The sequence below is a fragment of the Salvelinus alpinus genome, chromosome 29, assembly GCF_045679555.1.
Source record: "Salvelinus alpinus chromosome 29, SLU_Salpinus.1, whole genome shotgun sequence".
Lineage (NCBI taxonomy): Eukaryota > Metazoa > Chordata > Actinopteri > Salmoniformes > Salmonidae > Salvelinus > Salvelinus alpinus.
The window spans coordinates 29,125,085-29,144,212 of record NC_092114.1 but is presented as its reverse complement, the minus strand read 5'-3'; the positions used below and the strand labels follow the sequence as shown (position 1 = coordinate 29,144,212).

At 40.8% G+C, this 19,128-nt stretch overlaps 2 protein-coding genes across 5 annotated transcripts in view; both read left to right on the top strand.

The window, feature by feature from the left end:
* LOC139558391 (UBAP1-MVB12-associated (UMA)-domain containing protein 1-like) overlaps positions 1–6,499 on the top strand; it is a 28,835-nt gene extending 22,336 nt beyond the window's left edge. For both annotated transcript variants that reach the window (XM_071373482.1, XM_071373483.1), the window contains exon 4: positions 818–6,499. In XM_071373482.1, coding sequence (XP_071229583.1) covers positions 818–1,123 — 306 coding nt within the window. In that variant the 3' untranslated portion in view covers positions 1,124–6,499. The remainder of the gene's footprint in view (positions 1–817) is intronic.
* A 1,211-nt stretch (positions 6,500–7,710) lies between these two features.
* The window catches only part of LOC139558390 (glucocorticoid-induced transcript 1 protein-like), a 29,482-nt gene continuing 18,064 nt past the window's right edge, over positions 7,711–19,128 (top strand). For all 3 annotated transcript variants that reach the window (XM_071373481.1, XM_071373480.1, XM_071373478.1), the window contains exon 1: positions 7,711–8,557. In XM_071373481.1, coding sequence (XP_071229582.1) covers positions 8,152–8,557 — 406 coding nt within the window. In that variant the 5' untranslated portion in view covers positions 7,711–8,151. The remainder of the gene's footprint in view (positions 8,558–19,128) is intronic.

Sequence of the window (19,128 nt, the reverse complement as noted above, 5' to 3'; positions counted from 1 at the left end):
CTATGGCTTGGGTGGTTGGAGTCTTTGATGATTTTCTGGACCTTCTTTTCTCACTGCCTGATATAGAGTTTCTGGATGGCAGGGAGCTCGTCCCCAGTGATTTACTGGGCTGTCCACACAACCTTCTGTAGCGCCATGCGATCGAGGTTGGAGCTATTGCCATACCAAACAGTGACACAGCCAGTCAAGTCAATATGCTCTCAATGGTACCGCTGTAAAATCTTTTCAGGATTTGAAGGCCCATGCCAAACCTTTTCAACCTCCTGAGGGGGAAGAGGCACTGTCGCGCCTTCGTCATGACTGTGCAAAACACTGTGTTTTGGACCATTTTTAAGTCTTTAGTGATTTGGACACTGAGGAACTTGAAGCTGTCTACCTGCTCTATTGCCCCCCCCCCCCAATTCATATAGTCCACAATCAGCTCCTTGGTCTTGCTTGTGTTGAGGGAGAGGTTGTTGTTCCGACACCATATTGCCAGGTCACTGACCTCTTCCCTGTAGGCTGACTCATCGTCGCCGGTGATCAGGCCTACCACCATTGTCAGCGAACTTGAAAATGTTGTTGGAGTCGTGTGTGGCCACACCTTGTGACTTCCTTCCTTAGGACTTTGCAGGGATCTGAAACGTCATCTTGACCGTGTCATGACACTGTTTTGTGTTCGATTACTAGTGTTTAAGTTGCAACCTACCCACCCTTAAAAATCTGTTTTCATGTTTGCCAAAAATGTGCCACATTAGTGTTCCTTGTCATGTGTAGCCTACACTTGTTTCTAAATGTAATGCCTGAAGGTGGACATTTTCTCTCCTCTTCTCCCCAGTCTTCCAGTGCGACACCTTCCCAGGCCCACCACTCTCCAGCCCCCGCTCCACCTTCCATGATCGCCCCATCACCAGGGCCCATGTGGAAGCCCCCTGTGCCCATCGTGGAGGCCCCACCGTCTCTCCCAGAGCTACTAGGAGATGTCCCGTTCACCCTGGCCCCCCATGTCCTGGCCATGCAGACAGGGGGTCCCGGGTTCCCCCTCTCTTCTGAGATGCTGATGTCCCCCCGAGACATCAACCACAATCTGGCCTCCTTCACTTATGACTTCACCCTGGAGAACTCTGTGCTCTGTGACCATTGACCTATCTACTTTCTGACTGTATGACCTCTGACCTTTTTAATCTGTCAACCTCTCCTCCAATACCAACCCTTTGTCAACCCTGGGTCGTGATCATTGGGCAGCAAACAGAAGAAAACGTACTGAAACAGGGCAGGACAACCTGGGCTTGCCTAGTAATAAAGGCACATTTTTGTTTAGAGTTTAGCTACATGTGCTCTACTGAACACAACCTTGGACTGTCTTGTCTCGTTACCACTCAGGTTTAGTTTCAGTTCCATGGGGCTCTGTCTGAGAATGGCAGTACTATAATTAATAATAAACCTGGTTCTGGTGATGATCAGCATTAGGTGGGGTCAAAACTGCATCTGCCTGCAGTGATGTAGGTACAAACAGTATGTAGGTAGATGGGTACACAGAGTTCCACCTTTTTAAGATTGCGGACTAGGAATACTAGTTAAGCATGTTAATCACTTGCTGATGCATGTCATAGTAGTGCTGGTTCACTGTTTTAAGTGTGTGTGTGTCAGAAGAGCGTTAGCTTCATGTCTGATGATAGGAATGCTTGACCATAGCTGAGGCTTGCATTGAAGAGCAGAGTCAGGGTCTAGAATCACCTGCTGTTGTTGTTGGTTTAGGAATCACTGATTTACCTTTTGGGTTTGCACTAATGTACGTACCAGACAGATTTCAAATCGAATCTTAGGAAGGAAATTACTTCTTTATCTGGTTACGTTTTTTACCCCGGTGTCCTCACCTTTGCCAATGAAGACATTTCCAAAAAGGTTTGTGTAGCATAAGCATTTCTACAATGGAAATTTTGTAGCTTTTTGATAATGTATTTAAAATGTAAGAATATATATCCCCTAATTTTCAACAGTTATTATCAGGAGTGGCCTTCTCTTTTGATCATCCTCAGCATGGTATCATCATGTGTTGTAACCTCCCAAACATTGTATTTGCTATTTATTCTGTTTTAGTCTGTTTTTTTAACAGACCAAGTTTCCTCCAGTTCTCATGGCACAGTTCAGATTTGACAGTGTTTCAAGGAATCCTGTAATATACAGTGCCTTCGGAAAGCATTCAGCCGTCCTTGATTTTTTCCCCCACATTTTGTTACGTTACAGTCTTATTCTAAGATGGATTAAATAAAACATTTTCTCAACAATCTACACACAATAACCCATAATGACAAATTGAAAACAGGTTTTTAGATATTTTTGCAAATGTATTACAAAAAATAAAAACTACGTATTTACATAAGTATTCAGACCCTTTGCTATGAGACTTATTGAGCTCCGGTGCATCCTGTTTCCATTAATCATCCTTAGATGTTTCTACAACTTGATTGGAGTCCACCTGTGGTAAATTTAGTTGATTGGACATGATTTGGAAAGGCACACACCTGTCTATAAGGTCCCACAGTTGACAGTTCATGTCAGAGCAAAAACCCAGCCATGAGGTCAAAGGAATTGTCCATAGAGCTCCGAGGCAGGATTGTGTCGAGGCACAGATCTGGGGATGGGTACCAAAATATTTCTGCAGCATTTGAAGGACCCCAAGAACACAGTTACCTCCATCATTCTTAAATGGAAGAAGTTTGGAACCACCAACACTCTCCATAGAGCTGGCTGCCCGGCCAAACTGCGCAATCGGGGGAGAAGGGCCTTGGTCAGGGAGGTGACCAAGAACCCAGTGGTCACTCTGACAGAGCTCCAGAGTTCCTCTGTGAAGATGGGAGAACCTTCCAGAATGACAACCATCTCTGCAGCACTCAGGCCTTTATGGTAGTGGCCAGACGGACGCCACTCCTCATTAAAAGGCACATGACAGTCCGCTTGGAGTTTGCCAAAAGATACCTAAAGACTCTCAGACCATGAGAAACAAGGTTCTCTGGTCTGATGAAACTAAGATTGAACTCTTTGGCCTGAATGCCAAGCGCCACATCTGGAGGAAACCAGGCACCATCTCTACGGTGAAGCATGGTGGTGGCAGCATCATGCTGTGGGGATGTTTTTCTGCGGCAGGGACTGGGAGACTAGTCAGGATCGAGGCAAAGATGAACGAAGCAAAGTACAGAGAGATCCATGATGAAAACCTGCTCCAGAGCGCTCAGGACCTCAGACTGGGGTGAAGGTTCACCTTCCAACAGGACAACGACCCTAATTACACAGCCAAGACAATGCAGGAGTGGCTTTGGGACAAGTCTCTAAATGTCCTTGAGTGGAACAGCCAGATCCCGGACTTGAACCCGATCGAACATCTCTGGAGAGACCTGAAAATAGCTGTGCAGCGACGCTCCCCATCCAACCTGACAGAGCTTGAGAGAATCTGCAGAGAGGCATGAGAGAAACTCCCCAAGGTGTGCCAAGCAGGTGTGTACAGGTGTGCCAAGCTTGTAGTGTCATATCCAAGAAGACTTGAGGCTGTAATCGCTGCCAAAGGTTCTTCAACAAAGTGCTGAGTAAAGGGTCTGAATACTTATGTAAATGTAATATTTCAGTTTTTTTTTATAAATTTGCAAAAATGTATAACCTGTTTTTGCTTTGTGCGTTGTGTGTAGATAAGGATTTTTTTTTAAATCAATTTAGAATAAGGTAACAAAAAAAGGTGGAAAAAGTCAAGGTTCTGAATACTTTCTGAATTCACTATCTATATACTGCATTGCACACAAACAAATGATCTTGTGAACAATTACACATTGTTAACTCTCAATCTCATCTTTTGGACTGCTGTACAAATGGCCAAGAGAAGCCAAATCATAATAAACTGTTTATTTTTATAACAATTATTTTGAAGTTAACTAATTATGAGTAGTTAACTCATAATACAACCACTCAAGAATCTGAAAAGATGGCTCATAAGTTGCACTGGTATTTTCAGTGCAATGTTGTGGTATTCCACATCATGTGAAATCATCCACAGATGCTGCGTGTGTACAGGCAGCTCAATTCAAATGTTTTATTTGATTTTACGAATCAGATCAGCTCTTTTTGACAACAAAAAAATCTGAATTTGGCCGCCTGTGTAAAGTTACTTTCTACTGTATACATTAGGAAATGTTTGGTATTGACCTTCTCTGGACAATCCTTTGCTATGCATAGCTGGAAACCAAGTGTATTCTGTCTGTCTGTGTTAAACGACACTGTGGATTTTCCCAGGCCTCTTCCTCTCTTTGTAAGTCAATCACTGACCTAACCTTGCATGTTGATTTTGTTTCACAGGCGTGGAAATATACACTTGTTTTCTTTTGTATTTTGGGGAGATTTGAGTTTGAGTAACTTTAGTTTGTTTGGTTTACTTGGATGTATTTTGGGGGTTTACTTACAAAGTGGTTCATTTTATGTGGTTGTGCATGTTTGCTATTAACAAGACATAGTTTTTTTTAAATTAAATTTTCTTGTCCTGCTGTTTATTTTTTTGTCATTTAACTGAGGTTTCTCTAAAAGTGGTCGACCTGTAAAAGCATGAGTACTGTATTTTTATTAGTTTTTTTATTTTTATTAGGAAATATGTTGTTATTGGGTTAGAATATGTTTTACATGCTCTAACCCAATGACAATATATCCTCTATCTGCCCTACTTACCTGCTTCTGTTTTCATAATGGCCGTACCTGAGCATCAGCCAAGTATTTGCACATTATCATGTACCAAGTACTCAGTGTTGGGGAAGCTACTCTGAAAATATTGTTACCAATTACTTCACACTGGAAGAAAGTAAGCTACACTAAAGCTACCCTTAAAAATATATACAGTTTACTTCACTAGTTATTTTGAAATGGTAGTCCACTACATCCAAATGTAAATCTGAAATGTCATAGTTGAAAAATGTCAAGAACAGATCCCTCTGTTGTCCGATGTTAACAGAATGTAATTTGTCCTATTAATCAAACTATTTTTCAAGTGAGAATTGGACAGGTCTGATGCTGATTTCACCCATATTTTATTTTTGCAAAAAGAGTAGTAGAGTTTAGTTCTAGTAGTTAGCTACACCACTACATGGCAAAAAAGTATTTAACTACTGAAAATACTACCTTGATTTGAATTTAGTTCAACTACCAGCAAGCTACTTCAAAATGTAGGTAAATTACTAGTTGAACTACATGAAGTTCACTACTCCCCAACACTGCAACTTCAAATTGATATTAAGAGTTTATGAAGGATGTTACATGCAATAGTACATCCGGTAAATCTCAACATTCAGTTGTGGGTTCTTTGAAAATGTAGCCTACCTGTGAAGAAGTTTGAATGGCACTTTAAAATCGAACTATTTTACATTGTGGTATATCTGGAAAGTTTACACCCCCTTATTCTGAACCTGGTCTTCAGCTTCACTTCTTTTTCAGTCCTTGTCCAATGCTTTTTAAATGTGCAATATGCAGAAATGGCTCTGCATATTGTGATGATGTCACCTCTGCTAAAAATCGAATCGTTTGCAAAATATTGTATTTTCAGCTGTTTGAAGCTGCTGTACAAAACCAAAAGTAAAAGATGCAAAAGACAACTTATAGCACACATGGACCAGATCTACCACTTCTTCTTAGACTTGCTTTCAATGAGAGTGACATACTGTATCTATGACTTATATTTCTATGTGAATTTGGTCGGTCGCCCAAAAAGTTACATATTTGCAGCCAGTGGTGGAAAAAGTTAACCTTAATAGAAAATGACTCGAGTGAAAGTCACCTGGTAAAATTCTACTTGAGTAAAAGTATTTGGTTTGAAATATACTTAAGTATCAAAAGTAAATGTAATTGCTAAAATATTCTTAAATATCAAAATCAAAGTATAAATAATTTAAAACTCCTTATCTAAAGCAAACTAGATGGCATTATTTACTTGTTTTTATTTATTTATGAAAAGCCAGGGGCATGCTCCAACAGTCAGACAATATTTACAAACTAAGCATGTGTTTAGTGAGTGTGCCAGATCAGAGGCAATAGGGATGACAAGGGATGTTCTCTTGATAAGTGTGTGAATTAGACAATTTTCCTGTCCTGCTAATAAGCATTGAAAATGTAATGAGTACTTTTGTATGGAGGAAAAAGTACATACTTTTTCTTATGTAGTGAAGTAAAATTTGTCAAAAATATAAATAGTAAAGTACAGATACCCCAAAAAAACGACTTAAGTAAAAATACTTGAAAGTACTACTTTACACAACCGATAGCAACTGTAACATTTTGGTTCTGTATCTGCTTTGTTTTTCAATCGTATATGCATTTGATTGTGAATCAGCTATACATATATCTTTTTTTGTATGTGGGTGTAAGAACTTGATCAAATTTGTACAAAAGCAGGCTATTAAAACATGTAAAAAAATATTGGGATTATTATTGTCTTGTTGGTAGTGAAAATACATATGGTGTTTATAAAGCTGTAATAAATGTAACAGTATTGCTTCTGTCTGTTTTATTAGTAAAGCAGTATGTGGATTTTTAGGAGGGATCTAGCTACAGTATTTTAATATTTCAACTGTGCAGTGGTTGTTTCAATTTACGATGACTGGTATAAGAATAACATTGCAGTTGTCAACAACAGAAACCCAGACGACCTTTATTTTTCTGAAGATTGTGCACCACCCATTTCTCTGAGATTTAACTCTCAATTTGATGGGCTTATGTCTGTTAAATTGTCTGTCCTTAATGGTGTGCCCCAAGGCTCTGTACTTGGTCCTTTCTTATTCACTATTTATATAAATGATTTAGACAAAAATGTCCAAAATGCACAACTTCATTTTTATGCTGATGATACTGTTATTTACTGTTGTGCATCGTCTCTTACAAAAGCTTTCCAGAACTTGCAAACTGCTTTTTATACTTTACCATGGCACTTTGAGATTTATTTTAAACTGAAAATCCCTTACGCACCACTGCACTTTGTATACATGGGTTGGCTGGCCTTCTCTAATCACTCGTAGGCTCAGTCACTGGTATACTTTTATTTACAAAGCCATTTTGGGTTTACTACCTTTTTATTTGGGCATTTTTATTGTTCAGAAATGTGGTGGGTACTCTCTTCGTTCGCTGGACTTTATCCTGCTAACTGTTCCAAATGTCCGAACTGAATTTGGTAAAAGGTCTTTTATGTACTCTGCGCCATCGTCTTGGAACACCTTACAAAATACTTTTAAACTGGAAGAACTTGTCCCGATTGGTGTTTTTAAATCACTGATTAAGAATTTTGAGGCTGATTCCCAGACCTGTCAATGTTTTTAATTTGCTGTTTTTGATTTTGTTATACTCTTGTGAATTCAATGGTTTTTACTAGATTACTTGTAGTTTTTCATGTCTGTCTGTAATTTTTGTAATGACTTGGTGCTGCCTATCTTGGCCAGGACGCTCTTGAAAAAGAGATTTTAAATATCAACGAGCCCTTCCTGGTTAAAAAAAAATATATATATATATAAAAATAAAAAAAACTCTGCAACCAATTGCTTGCTCGAGAGCGGTCTATCTTCAGCCAACTTCAATGAATCGATTGGTGGATGCTTAGAGTGTGCCTGATGACCTCGTCCTTCTAGTATTATATTAACCAATCAGAAGTTTACAGTGACTTATTTTGTCCCGCCCTGGTCTGTCAGCCAGTAGTTTGCCAGAGGAGGGACACAGGAAAGGGATTGCGCGTTGGAAGACAGACGACACAGAGACATAGCTAACTAGCTAGCTATGTTATAGAGCTTTTATAAGTGAACGTCGTGATTTAAATAGTTTTGTTCGATATGAAAATGTTTAATTGAGAGTTTTTCGAGAATGCATACTTGTTGAAACACTTCAACATGGACAAGTAGAAAAAAAGTGAGAAAATGTAGCTAGTAACTCTGGGCAGCTTATTAATAACTAACGTTAAACTCAACTGGACATTTACAAGAACAAATGTTCCAGCTTTTTTGGGAAAGTTACCAACTTGCTTTATCATGTCACATTGATTATATCTAAGTAAACAAACGAAAGTACTCGCAAGTAACTTGAGGCTTATTCAAGATTTAACTTAGTATTTTTGTTTTTGCCAAGTTTGTGAACTGGAAGAGTTGCACTGTGGCAATCAACATAATGTCAACAGCATCATCAGCAACCAACTCAACCCAACAGCAGCAACAGCGGGTCAAGCGAAGCGGTGACAGCGGGGGCTCCCCAACCATCTCTCCAGCCGGCTGCAGCAACGGCAGCACCACCACGATCCGGTTGCAGCCTATTCGTGCCACGGTGCCATACCAGCTCTTGCGTGGAAGTCAGCACAGCCCAACCCGCTCCTGCTCCTCTTCCTTCACAGTCGCGAGCAATACAGAACCGACATTGACGTCCCCTTGCAACAGCCCCTCCAGCCCGACGCAGCTGCTGCTCGCGAACCCGGGTGGAAACGGCTCGGTGGAGGGCAGGCTGGTCGCAAGGCAGAGACGCTCGCCGCTGGACAGCAAAAGCTCACCTGAGCGGTGTCCGATCTCGCCTGTTTTCAAAGGTGCAGTAGTGCCGTTTGTCCACCATTTATTGCATCCAACGCTAGACAGGCTAGCTGTTGCTATAGCTAGCAAGCTAATTGGGTCAGATCGGGGGTCTCTGCTAGACGCATCAGCATCACTAGCACGCAAACACATATTGTTTTGCCCCACATTTGTGTGTTTATAAGCCAATCCAGATATAGCAAATAACAAACCTAGCTAACCCTGAAAATGCAGAAATTTATTGCGTATGTCGTATGAATTATTATGGACCCAGTAGCCAAATGTTGTCATGTTCAAATAATGAATTGGCATCGAGGCGATGCTTTGAAACCAGATATGTACTATGTTGTTTAATTTGCAAACTACTGCTTTGGGCTTTCGATTTATGTATCCGTGGCTATTATGGTGACGATGCAGTTACTGTACCTCCAGGCCAGCGCGCGACAGTTGGATAAACACGACTGGTTCGTCGTATTAAAATAAATGAATAACTGCAACCACATCAGCGGACATGTTAAAAGTATTCAATCAATACCATTCATGATTAGAGTGACATGGAAATGTATTTAGGTATTTTCTCTGAAATGGACGCTTGTTTACCAGCGCGAAGGAATGGAAATAATTACGTCGTTGACTTGAGAAGGTCGCGCGCTTATGGCAACACTGGGGCCTAGTAGGAGCGAGAGCATCTCGAGACGTAAACACGATAATTCTATTGCAAATATGAGTGCTGCTCTTGCTCGTTGCAAATAAGTTTTTCTAAAGCTGTAGTGTTATTTGACACCTTACAGGAGAGTGCAATTGACTCTATTTGACAGGTAGGTAAATACATCCATCTAAGAGGTGAAATGCTATTAGGGAGTGCTATTCTTTCCCAGAACTTATGATGGTATGGATTCTAGAAGAGGTAGAGAGTGTATTCCAATCCATTTATTTAGCTACCCGTCCCACAATATGCTGTCTCTGTGCACCCTCTCTCAAAATAGGAGACCTCAGTAGCCTAGGTGTGCAATGCGGATTCTGCAGGTTTAGTAGAACTGTCTGCTGGTAGTAGTACTGATTTAACAGTGGGATACCACTGCCCAGACCCCTAGAAAGCCTTGACCTCTCTCCATGTCAAGCCAGATATTATGGATGCAATATGGTGAGGTCACTGATCACCACAGAGGTTCTGTACTTTTTAGGTCGGGGGCATTGGACAGGGGGCACCACGACTGGGTTTGAATGGAATGGAAAAGGAGGCCTTAACATGTCTTATCATACAATCTCTTAAAAAGCATATGATATTCAAAGGGCTAGATTTCTCAGCTTTAACAGTTTGTCATTTGTACTGTAGTAATTATGAATTTGAGCTCAGGTCAATGTAGGGTCTAGTCTCCAAAGAATGACAAGTGACAACCACATGATATTACAAGTAATTTGATAATATTGATAGTGATACCCTCTGTGTTAGTATGCCATGCGTATGCAGTCATTGTTGATGGCCCTATGTGCTATTTAGTCATTAGAACTCATCTATTAACACTATTTAGTTCCTACATTAGCATTAAGGACTCCCTGAAAAACAGTGGCCATTGTTACTGAGTGGACTATCCTGGTTAAATAAATGAAATGAGGTAGTGCTTTGGGCCCAGTCTGTGTTGGTTATGCAACATGCACAAGTCTGTGCGTAAGTAGGTGTTGTTTGTTTGATAATGGGTGACAAGCAGGTGTGTGAGACAGGCTGTGCTTTCCTTCCAGCTCACACTCTGGTTTGTCACTGCTGAAAGCGTTCCTTGGTTCAGTGTGGCATGTTCTGACATTCCATCACATTACCGTTTTTAAGGTTCTGAGAGATGACATCATCATGCTTAAAGACCAGGAAGACCCCTGGAGAGACACTCCCACAACATTGTCATTCATCTTGACTCAAAAGGCCCTTTTAACACATCACCTTTAGCTGAAACTAGCTTATATGAACCAAAAATAAGGTGTTTAAAACCATCTGTTTAAAGTTGACTGACACTCGGTCAGTTCTGTGTCGGAGGTAGGCCTATATCCTATCTATGGCTTTCTGCAGAGACAGGCCTAACTCATTGCTACAGGGTTATGTTGAGGCAATGATTACGCACTGCTTCAACCTAACAGATATATGTTAGAGACATGAGTTGCTTGCATTTCCATAGCATATTGTATCTGGGCTCATATTCCACCATGTATAGAATAATCAATACCTTGTTGTATAAAAAGGGGGGATGTTATGGTTACAGGTCTTTAAGTGTATAGCTTGTAAAGCAGGCTTATAGAGGACTGCAGGCTGGGAGGGATTTAGAATACATTACTCTGGCATGAACAGCTTTAATGGAAAAATGTAGCCGTTTTATCATCAAACCTTTTATCTTCAGGTAGTAAGTTGTGGGCAGTTAAACTTTCTAGCAATTTCTTGTAGTCGCCCCTTTATGGCCGGTTTCCTGGACACAGATTAAGCCGAAGTCTGGTCCAGGACTAAAAAGCATATTCAGTGGATATTCTGCATTGAAAGTGTTTCTGTGCCTGAGAAAATGGCCCCTCGTGTCAAGTTATGAACAAATGGCACAGTGAATATGTTGACGTAGGCGTTATATAATCTAGTCTATGTTCCTTTTGACACCTAAAGTCATTACCTACAAGGGACTTGTGAATTCTCTCCAGGTATAACTTCAGAGAGAGCGAGGGTTGTAAACTACGCTGAAAAGTGTGTGTGTGACGCAACAGTTAATGAGCCAGTTCACTACGCTCTCGTGAAGCTGTAAAACAAAGACATGGCAGCTTCCTGTAATAGGCTTGGCATTAAAGGAACACAACACAACAACAACCACCTACTTCCTGATGAAAGGATCCATACTGCAGATCTGTGAGCTACGTCCTATATTAAGCTAGTGCACTACTTTTGACCAGAGCCACAGCCTTTCAAAATGGCACGTAGTGCACTACTTTTGGACAAATCTATAGGGCTCTGTCATGCTCAGGGCCTATTCTGCTAGTGACAGTCCTTGTGCGACCCTGTGCTGAACTGTCAGCCACACTTAAAGTGAGAGAGGGATTATGAGTGATTAACACATGACATCATCACCTTGAACCGAGAACACAACCTGTCTCTCTTCCAAACTCCAATATGGGTCAATGTTGCCTTTAAATAGTAAGGGGTTGAATGAATGAGTTAGTCATGCAGATAGAGAGGGATTGTGTATCTTGCATGAATGCTGCGCATTCAACCTCTGGAAACACCAGGATTGTGGGTTCAATTCCCGCATGGATCACATAGCCTACACACACTCAAAACATATGGATGCGCTAACTAGTGTAAGTGGCTTTGGATAACAGTGTCTGCTAAGTAGCATGTGTTATTGTATTATTAACCCCCTTTGTAAACCGTTTAACACTGTACGGATACGCAGTGAGAGTGATTTCATCTACACCTTTATTTAAGAACTATCATTTTGAATCATCACATACTTTTCTGTCACCAATGTCAAATAAATGTCCCATAGCTTCTACATAAAAGGCTTTCATCTTGGCTAGAGAAGCTTGTATCTGCGACCAGACCCAAATGTTAGGCTATTTCAACTTATTTATTCCGTTGCTTACATCTCTATTATTGGTCTGGCTGAATAATCATAAATTTTTCCGGAAAGCACACAGGGCATCATTCCAAAGTGGGAATATGTGTTTTTCTTTCATTCTTGTTTCATGGTATGATGACGGGTGCTCTCAATGTAGAGGCCTGGTTGGACTGACACCCCAAGGCTAACATTTTTTAAAGATAAATACAAAATGTATAACTAAAATGTAGTTGCATAAGTATTCACTCCCTTTGTTTAGGCAAGCCTACATTAGTTGAGGAGTACAATTTGGCTTAACAAATCAAATAATGAGTTACAAGGACTAATAATAGATGTTGACATGATTTTTTGAATGACTAACCCTTCCTCTGTCCCCCATACATACAACATCTGTATGGTCCCTCAGTCAAGTATTGAATTTCAAGCACAGATTTAACTACAAAAGACCAGGGATCTTTTCAAAAGCCTCATAAAAAAGGGCAGTGATTGGTAGATGGGTAACAATAACAAATCAGACATGGAATATCTCTTTAAGCATGGTATAGTTAATAATTATGCTGTGGATTATGTATTAAACCACCCTTACACATCAAAGATACAGTCGTCCTTCTGAACTGAGCTGCAGGACAGGAATGAAACTGCTCAGGAATGTTAACATGACGCTATTGGTGATTTTAAAACAGAGTTTAATGGCTGCGATGAGAGAACTGAGGATGGATCAATAACATTGTAGTGACTCAAACATTAATGACTTACATGACAGAGTGAAAATAAGAATACAAATATTCCAAAACATGCAACAAGGCACTAAAGTAATACTGCAATTAAAGGAAAATAAATACACTTTTTGGCTTAAATGCAAAGCCTTCTGTTCTTAACTGCCTCCTTATTTTCAAGCATGGTGGTGGCTGCACCATGGTATGGGTATTCTTTATTTAACTAGGCAAGTCAGTTAAGAACAAATTCTTATTTACAATGACGGCCTACTCCGGGCCAAACCCGGACACCGCTGGGCCAATTGTGCGCCGCCCTATGGGACTCCCAATCACAGCCGGATGTGATGCAGCCTGGATTCTAACCAGGTAACCAGGCCTCTTGCACTGAGATGCAGTGTCTTAGACCACTGCGCCACTCGGGAGCCCACTCTGGAGCCCACTCGGGGTATGCTTGACAGCGTCAAAGACTGGAGAGTTTTTCAGGATGCAAAGAAACAGGATGGAGCTAAGCACATTCAAAATTCTAGAGGAAAACCTGCTTATATCTGCCTTACACCAGACACTGGGAGAGGAATTCACAAATCTCTTATGAAACTTCCCCAAGAAGACTCATAGCTTTAATCGCTGCCAAATGTGTTTTTTTCATATGTTATTTACTCAGGGGGGTGAATACTTATGTAACCAAGGTATATTAGTGTTTTATTTTTCATTCATATTTAAAAAATGTTTAAATATTTCTTCCACTTTGACATTACAGAGTATGTTTGAGAAGATTTTTGACAAAAAATTACAATTAAATACATTTTAGTTAAAGGTTGTAACAGTAAAATGTGGAAAAGTCTAAGGGAGTGAATACTTATGCAAGCCGCTGTAAGTAGCCACATAAACCGGTGCATTTTTCCCCTGGTATGATAGGTTGGTGAGAGATATGCTATAGCAATGGTTACGTTATAGTCAATATGCTTTTGTAATGGGGGCTATAACCATATTAGGGTTATTGAATGACTTGAGACTGATGGTTATTGCATGTTTTAGCTGTTGTTTCTGTCACATATGTAACCTAGGCTTAAACCTGTGACATTGTCCTGTTAGGATAGGTTTTCCATGTGTACGCCTGTGTTCCCTTAAACATTGTTCTGGTGTGATGTGGGAGAGTTTCTCTGTCAGTTAACACCATTCCTTTCTCTCTGTTCGTTCCCCCAGTAATTGCCATCTATCATCTTAATCTAAATCATTGTGGGTGTATTTGGTACATAGTTGGTCCTTGCCTCACCAATGTTCAGCAGTAGGTCTTAGCCTATGACCTGAGGAGAAAGTATGTAGGTTTAGAAGAGTCTTTCTAACTGCCATGACGCGTCTTCATTAGTAGTAGGCCCTGAATAGTACTGTATTGTTGTAACTGTCATGTGGCTTTATTTAACAGGCTTACTTATAGTAGGCCTATTCCATATAGTATCGTATTCTATATTTTCCAGCTCTGTTTAACTATTATTTTTTTAAACTGACTGCAGGTTGGCCCTAGCCTGGCATCCAAACAGATTACGTTTTCATCGTGAAAGCAGCCTTCCGTCTGGTTATATCCAGGCTAGGTTGGCTCTTTTTCTTTCATTGAAGTCTCCACTTTAGGCTAAACCTTGTGAAACCTGACCTTAACTGTTGGATGTTATTTTGATAAGGCACTTTGAAGAGCTCAGCTTGAATGTTTATTCTTTGTTATCTGACTGTTGCCGTTGTTTTTGTAACCTTCCTTGTGACAGTGTGTCACATTACCTAGCTTTGAAGAAGACATCGTAATGTCTGTTTTGAATGTTTGCATATTTATCTATTCCCTTACAGTTTTCCCCCTCGTGTGATAGGGATTTACGCATTGTTGCAACAGATATAATCAAACTGATCTTTGTTTTTCTTGTTCCCTTATGTTGATATTAATGCTTGTATTGACAACTAGACCTATGGCGACATCTGTGTAGGTTCTCTATCGCTTTTTCCCTATACTATGTCACTTTTGGAAAAAGTCTAACACATAACTTGTTCTGAGCTGCACTAAAAGAACTCCCCTAAGGTTGTTGGTGCAGTTTGTTAGTCATTGAATACCTACGTAACCCAAATGATTAGGCATGAGGAGGCACATGTTTACACACACACACGCAACACGCACATGCAAGCACAGTGCTGTGATGGTGCCATTGGACTGCTCTGTGACAGCTCCTGGCAGTCTTGCTCCTCTCTCTCTCTCCATCTGCTCTCAGAAAACTGGAAAAAACTGAGGGGAAACATGTCTGTACCAGGAGGCAGACACCTAATGCTGTAGGCCTATAGGACTGAGAGGCCTGTCCAGTAGACCTAATGGGGCTACTAGGTCCTAGGAGAAGCCTGCACATCTCGGTGGAACACTTGACCCGTTTGGAGTTCAGACCGGTTCCACCTAGCCTCATTATGAGCAATAATCTCCTATGTGTCACTTCCTAGTGTAACTAGGCTAACCATTACAGGCACAGAGCTGGTGTGAGGAAGGCCTACACTCATAAGGTGTCCACATGCTTCAGTTCGGCTGACACCTAGCTGAGCTTGTATACTCCCTTAAAAGACTGCTTGAAAAATTAAAGAAATGTGGCAATAGTACTGTTTGTCAATTTTGAGACTCCATAGCCAGGATACACTTCCTCAAAATAGTCAGAGGTAATTCAAGAAATATCTAATTAATTTTGGCGTTTTTTGCCGAACAAAAGTTTGTCCCGCAGTTTTTTATCTGACTAGGATGTTTGGTGCAGTATATCCCTAGTGAAAAGAATTTGCATGAGGACGAGTCGTCTCTCATTTAATGACAACAGGCACTTCATTGACGAATCCCTACTGTTGACCAATCGCTGAGGAGGAGGTGTAGACTTATGCTCTTGACTTTGGCTTGCCTTGAGAATTTTGTGTGTGTGCCCGAACAGCCGAAAAACCTTTGCTGAAGTCAAAAACTAACAAAATGTCGTCATAATATATGCTCGAACTGTTTCGCCTGGGAAGCATGCGGACGCCTTTAGAAAAAGGGTTCCAAAATCCATTTTGTTTCCAGGTATGTAGAACCCTCTGTCGAAAGGGTTCTATCTGGAAAGAAAAATGATGCTACTTGGAACCAAAAGGGTTATACCAGGAACCAACCAGGGTTCTAGATAGGGTTCTGCTATGGGGACTGCCGCAGAACCCTTTAAGGTTCTAGATAGCACTGTTTTTTTCTAAGATTGTAGTAGAAATGATGAGAAGCCCAATAAGTTTGAAGAGGAGTGTCTTAATGATTTGATCTGCGATATAGATCAAAACTTTTGGGTGAACTGTTGGAATCATAGAAATAACATGATTTATATTAAGAAGCAAAGTGGAAAGCAGCATAATTTTTGTTTGGAACAGTCTGTTGACTGCATTTGACCTAACATAACAGCATGCAACTGTTCCTCAAGATGAGAAAAAAATGGAATAAACTATAAAAACGGACATTGCACGTGGCTGAGTGGCATTTGAAAATATTCCATGTGATATGGAGTTCTTGCTATATGGATATTGCACATGTCAATATTTTGTGATTTTGAATGTGAATTAGATGATAGTGTGACAATTCTAAAGTATCCCAGAGCTTTTGTGTTTAGTCAGAAAAAGACTTCAAGACAGTCAACCAGACATGCTGTTTTAGCTTCCTGAGAAGAAACACAAGTAACATCTTTCAAGAAGAGCTCAGCGTATTATTTCCTCTTTCTTACTTCCTGTTACTTCTTACTTCTTCTGACCTCTGCTTCCCTGATACAGCTAACTGCTGCTTGACATAGTGTGTCAGAACACAGCCAAGGCCTTACTATAAGTTCCCTCAGAATGCACTAGTATTTACCTGTAATCCAGTGGATTTTCCCCAGGTGACCCTGCCCTGTGCCTTTCTCAGTGGGATCTGATCCCACTAAGGCCTACAGGACCTGTCAGTCAGCGCAGGGGCAGGTTAAGGGGGCCAGCCGCCCTAAGCCCACCTAGTACACTTGAGGGCAAAACACTGCTGTGCTAATGTTTTCTGAAAAACATGTCAACTGCTTCCCTCAAAACCTCCGATCTTAGCCGTACATTGAGGTTTTGCAACACAACAAAATACCAACATTTACTCAATACTTCCTAATTATGAGAAACTTCAGCGTAGGTCAAGTCCTCCATAAATCAGAGGTGTTACTGTACACTTCACTGGTCTGTTTCATGTCATACTGGAATGTTGTTTTTAGAAACCTGGCCTGTTTGGTCAACTTTGCTAAAGGGCTATATATACGCTAGCTAGCACCGTGTGAGTTGAAGGTTTTTGTTTTTGAATATTCTAGTCCCATACAAGGCCACAGGGTTAGGATGGTGTAAATATTGTTGTTTCTATCACACATACACACACACACCAACCAGAGAGTGTTGCTAGAACAAACACACAGCCCGTGACCCAGATCCTCAGGTCCCAGGGAGCCTGGAAAGAGCCTTTGGGGGGTGTGTGAGGTATTTTTTATCAGGTGTAGGGTTACCTCACCATGAAGGCTTGGCCGTGAGGGAGGACGGGCTGGGCTGCTCCAACGGTAACCAAGTCAACCTGCAGTCTCTGACAACAACACTGTGACATTGTTGTTTCAGTCTGCATCCTCACATATTGCCTCTAGAAAATATATTGTGAGGATTCTAAAAAGTGCTTCTGACTGTACAAAATGTGGTGGATTGGCATAGTAATCTGATCCGTTTTTAATAGATTATAAGGGCAAAAGTAATGGACTGGGTCAGGCAGCAGACCTATCAGCTTCCTGCCAGCTCTTACCAAACTGTTGGAAAAAATTGTGTTTGACCAAATACAATGCAATTTCTCTGTAAACAAATTAACAACAGACTTTCAGCATGCTTACAGAGAAGTGCACTCAACATGTACTGCACTGACACAAATAGCTGATGATTGGTTGAAAGAAATTGAAAATAAGAAGAATGTGGGAGCTGTACTGTTAGATTTCTGTGCAGCCTTTGATATTATTGACCATAACCTGTTGTTGAGAAAACGTAGAGTCCCAGTCAAACGTTTCTACACACCTACTCATCCAGGGTTTATTTTGTACTATTTTCTACATAATAGAATAATTGTGAAGACATCAAAACTATGAAATAACACATATGGAATCGTATAGTAACCAAAAAAGTGTTAAACATATTTATATTTGAGATTCTTCATGACAACTTTGCACACTTAGCATTCTCTCAACCAGCGTCATGAGGTAGTCACCTGGAATGAGTTTCAATTAACAGGTGTGCCTTGTTAATTTGTGGAATTTCTTTCCTTAATGCGTTTGCGCCAATCAGTTGTGTTGTGACATGGTAGGGGTGGTATACAGAAGACGGTCCTATTTGGTAAAAGACCAAGTCCATATTATGGCAAGAACAACTCAAATAAGCAAAGAGAAACGACAGTCCATCATTACTTTAAGATATGAAGGTTGGTCAATCCAGATAATGTCAAGAACTTTGAAAGTTTCTTTAAGTGTAGTTGCAAAAACCATGAAACTGGCTCTCATGAGGACCGCCACAGGAAAGGAAGACCCAGAGTTACCTCTGCTGCAGAGAATACGTTCATTAGAGTTGACTGCATCTCAGATTGCAGCCCAAATAAATGCTTCACAGAGTTCAAGTAACAGACACATCTCAACATCAACTGTTCAGAGGAGACTGCGTGAATCAGGCCTTCATGGTCGAATTGCTGCAAAGAAACCACTATTAAAGCACACTTGCCTAGTTAAATAAAGGTGAAAAATGTTCAAAATAAGAAGACACTTGCTTGGGCCAAGAAACACGAGCAATGGCCATTAGACCGGTGGAAATCTGTCCTTTGGTCTGATGAGCCCAAATTTGCGACTTTTGGTTCCAACCGCTGTGTCTTTGTGAGATGCAGAGTAGGTGAACGAAGGATCTCCGCATGTGTGGTTCCCACCGTGAAGCATGGAGGAGGAGGTGTGATGGTTTGGGGAGGCTTTGTTGGTGACACTGTCAGTGTGATTTATTTAGCATTCAAGGCACACTTAACCAGCATGGCTACCACAGCATTCTGCAGCAATAAGCCATCCCATCTGGTTTGCGCTTAGTGGGACTGTCATTTGTTTTTTAACAGGACAATGACCCAACACACCTCCAGGCTGTGTAAGGGCTATTTGACCAAGAAGGAGAGTGAAGGAGTGCTGCATCAGATGACCTGGCCTCCAAAATCACCCAACCTCATCCCAATTGAGATGGTCTGGGATGAGTTAGACCGCAGAGTGA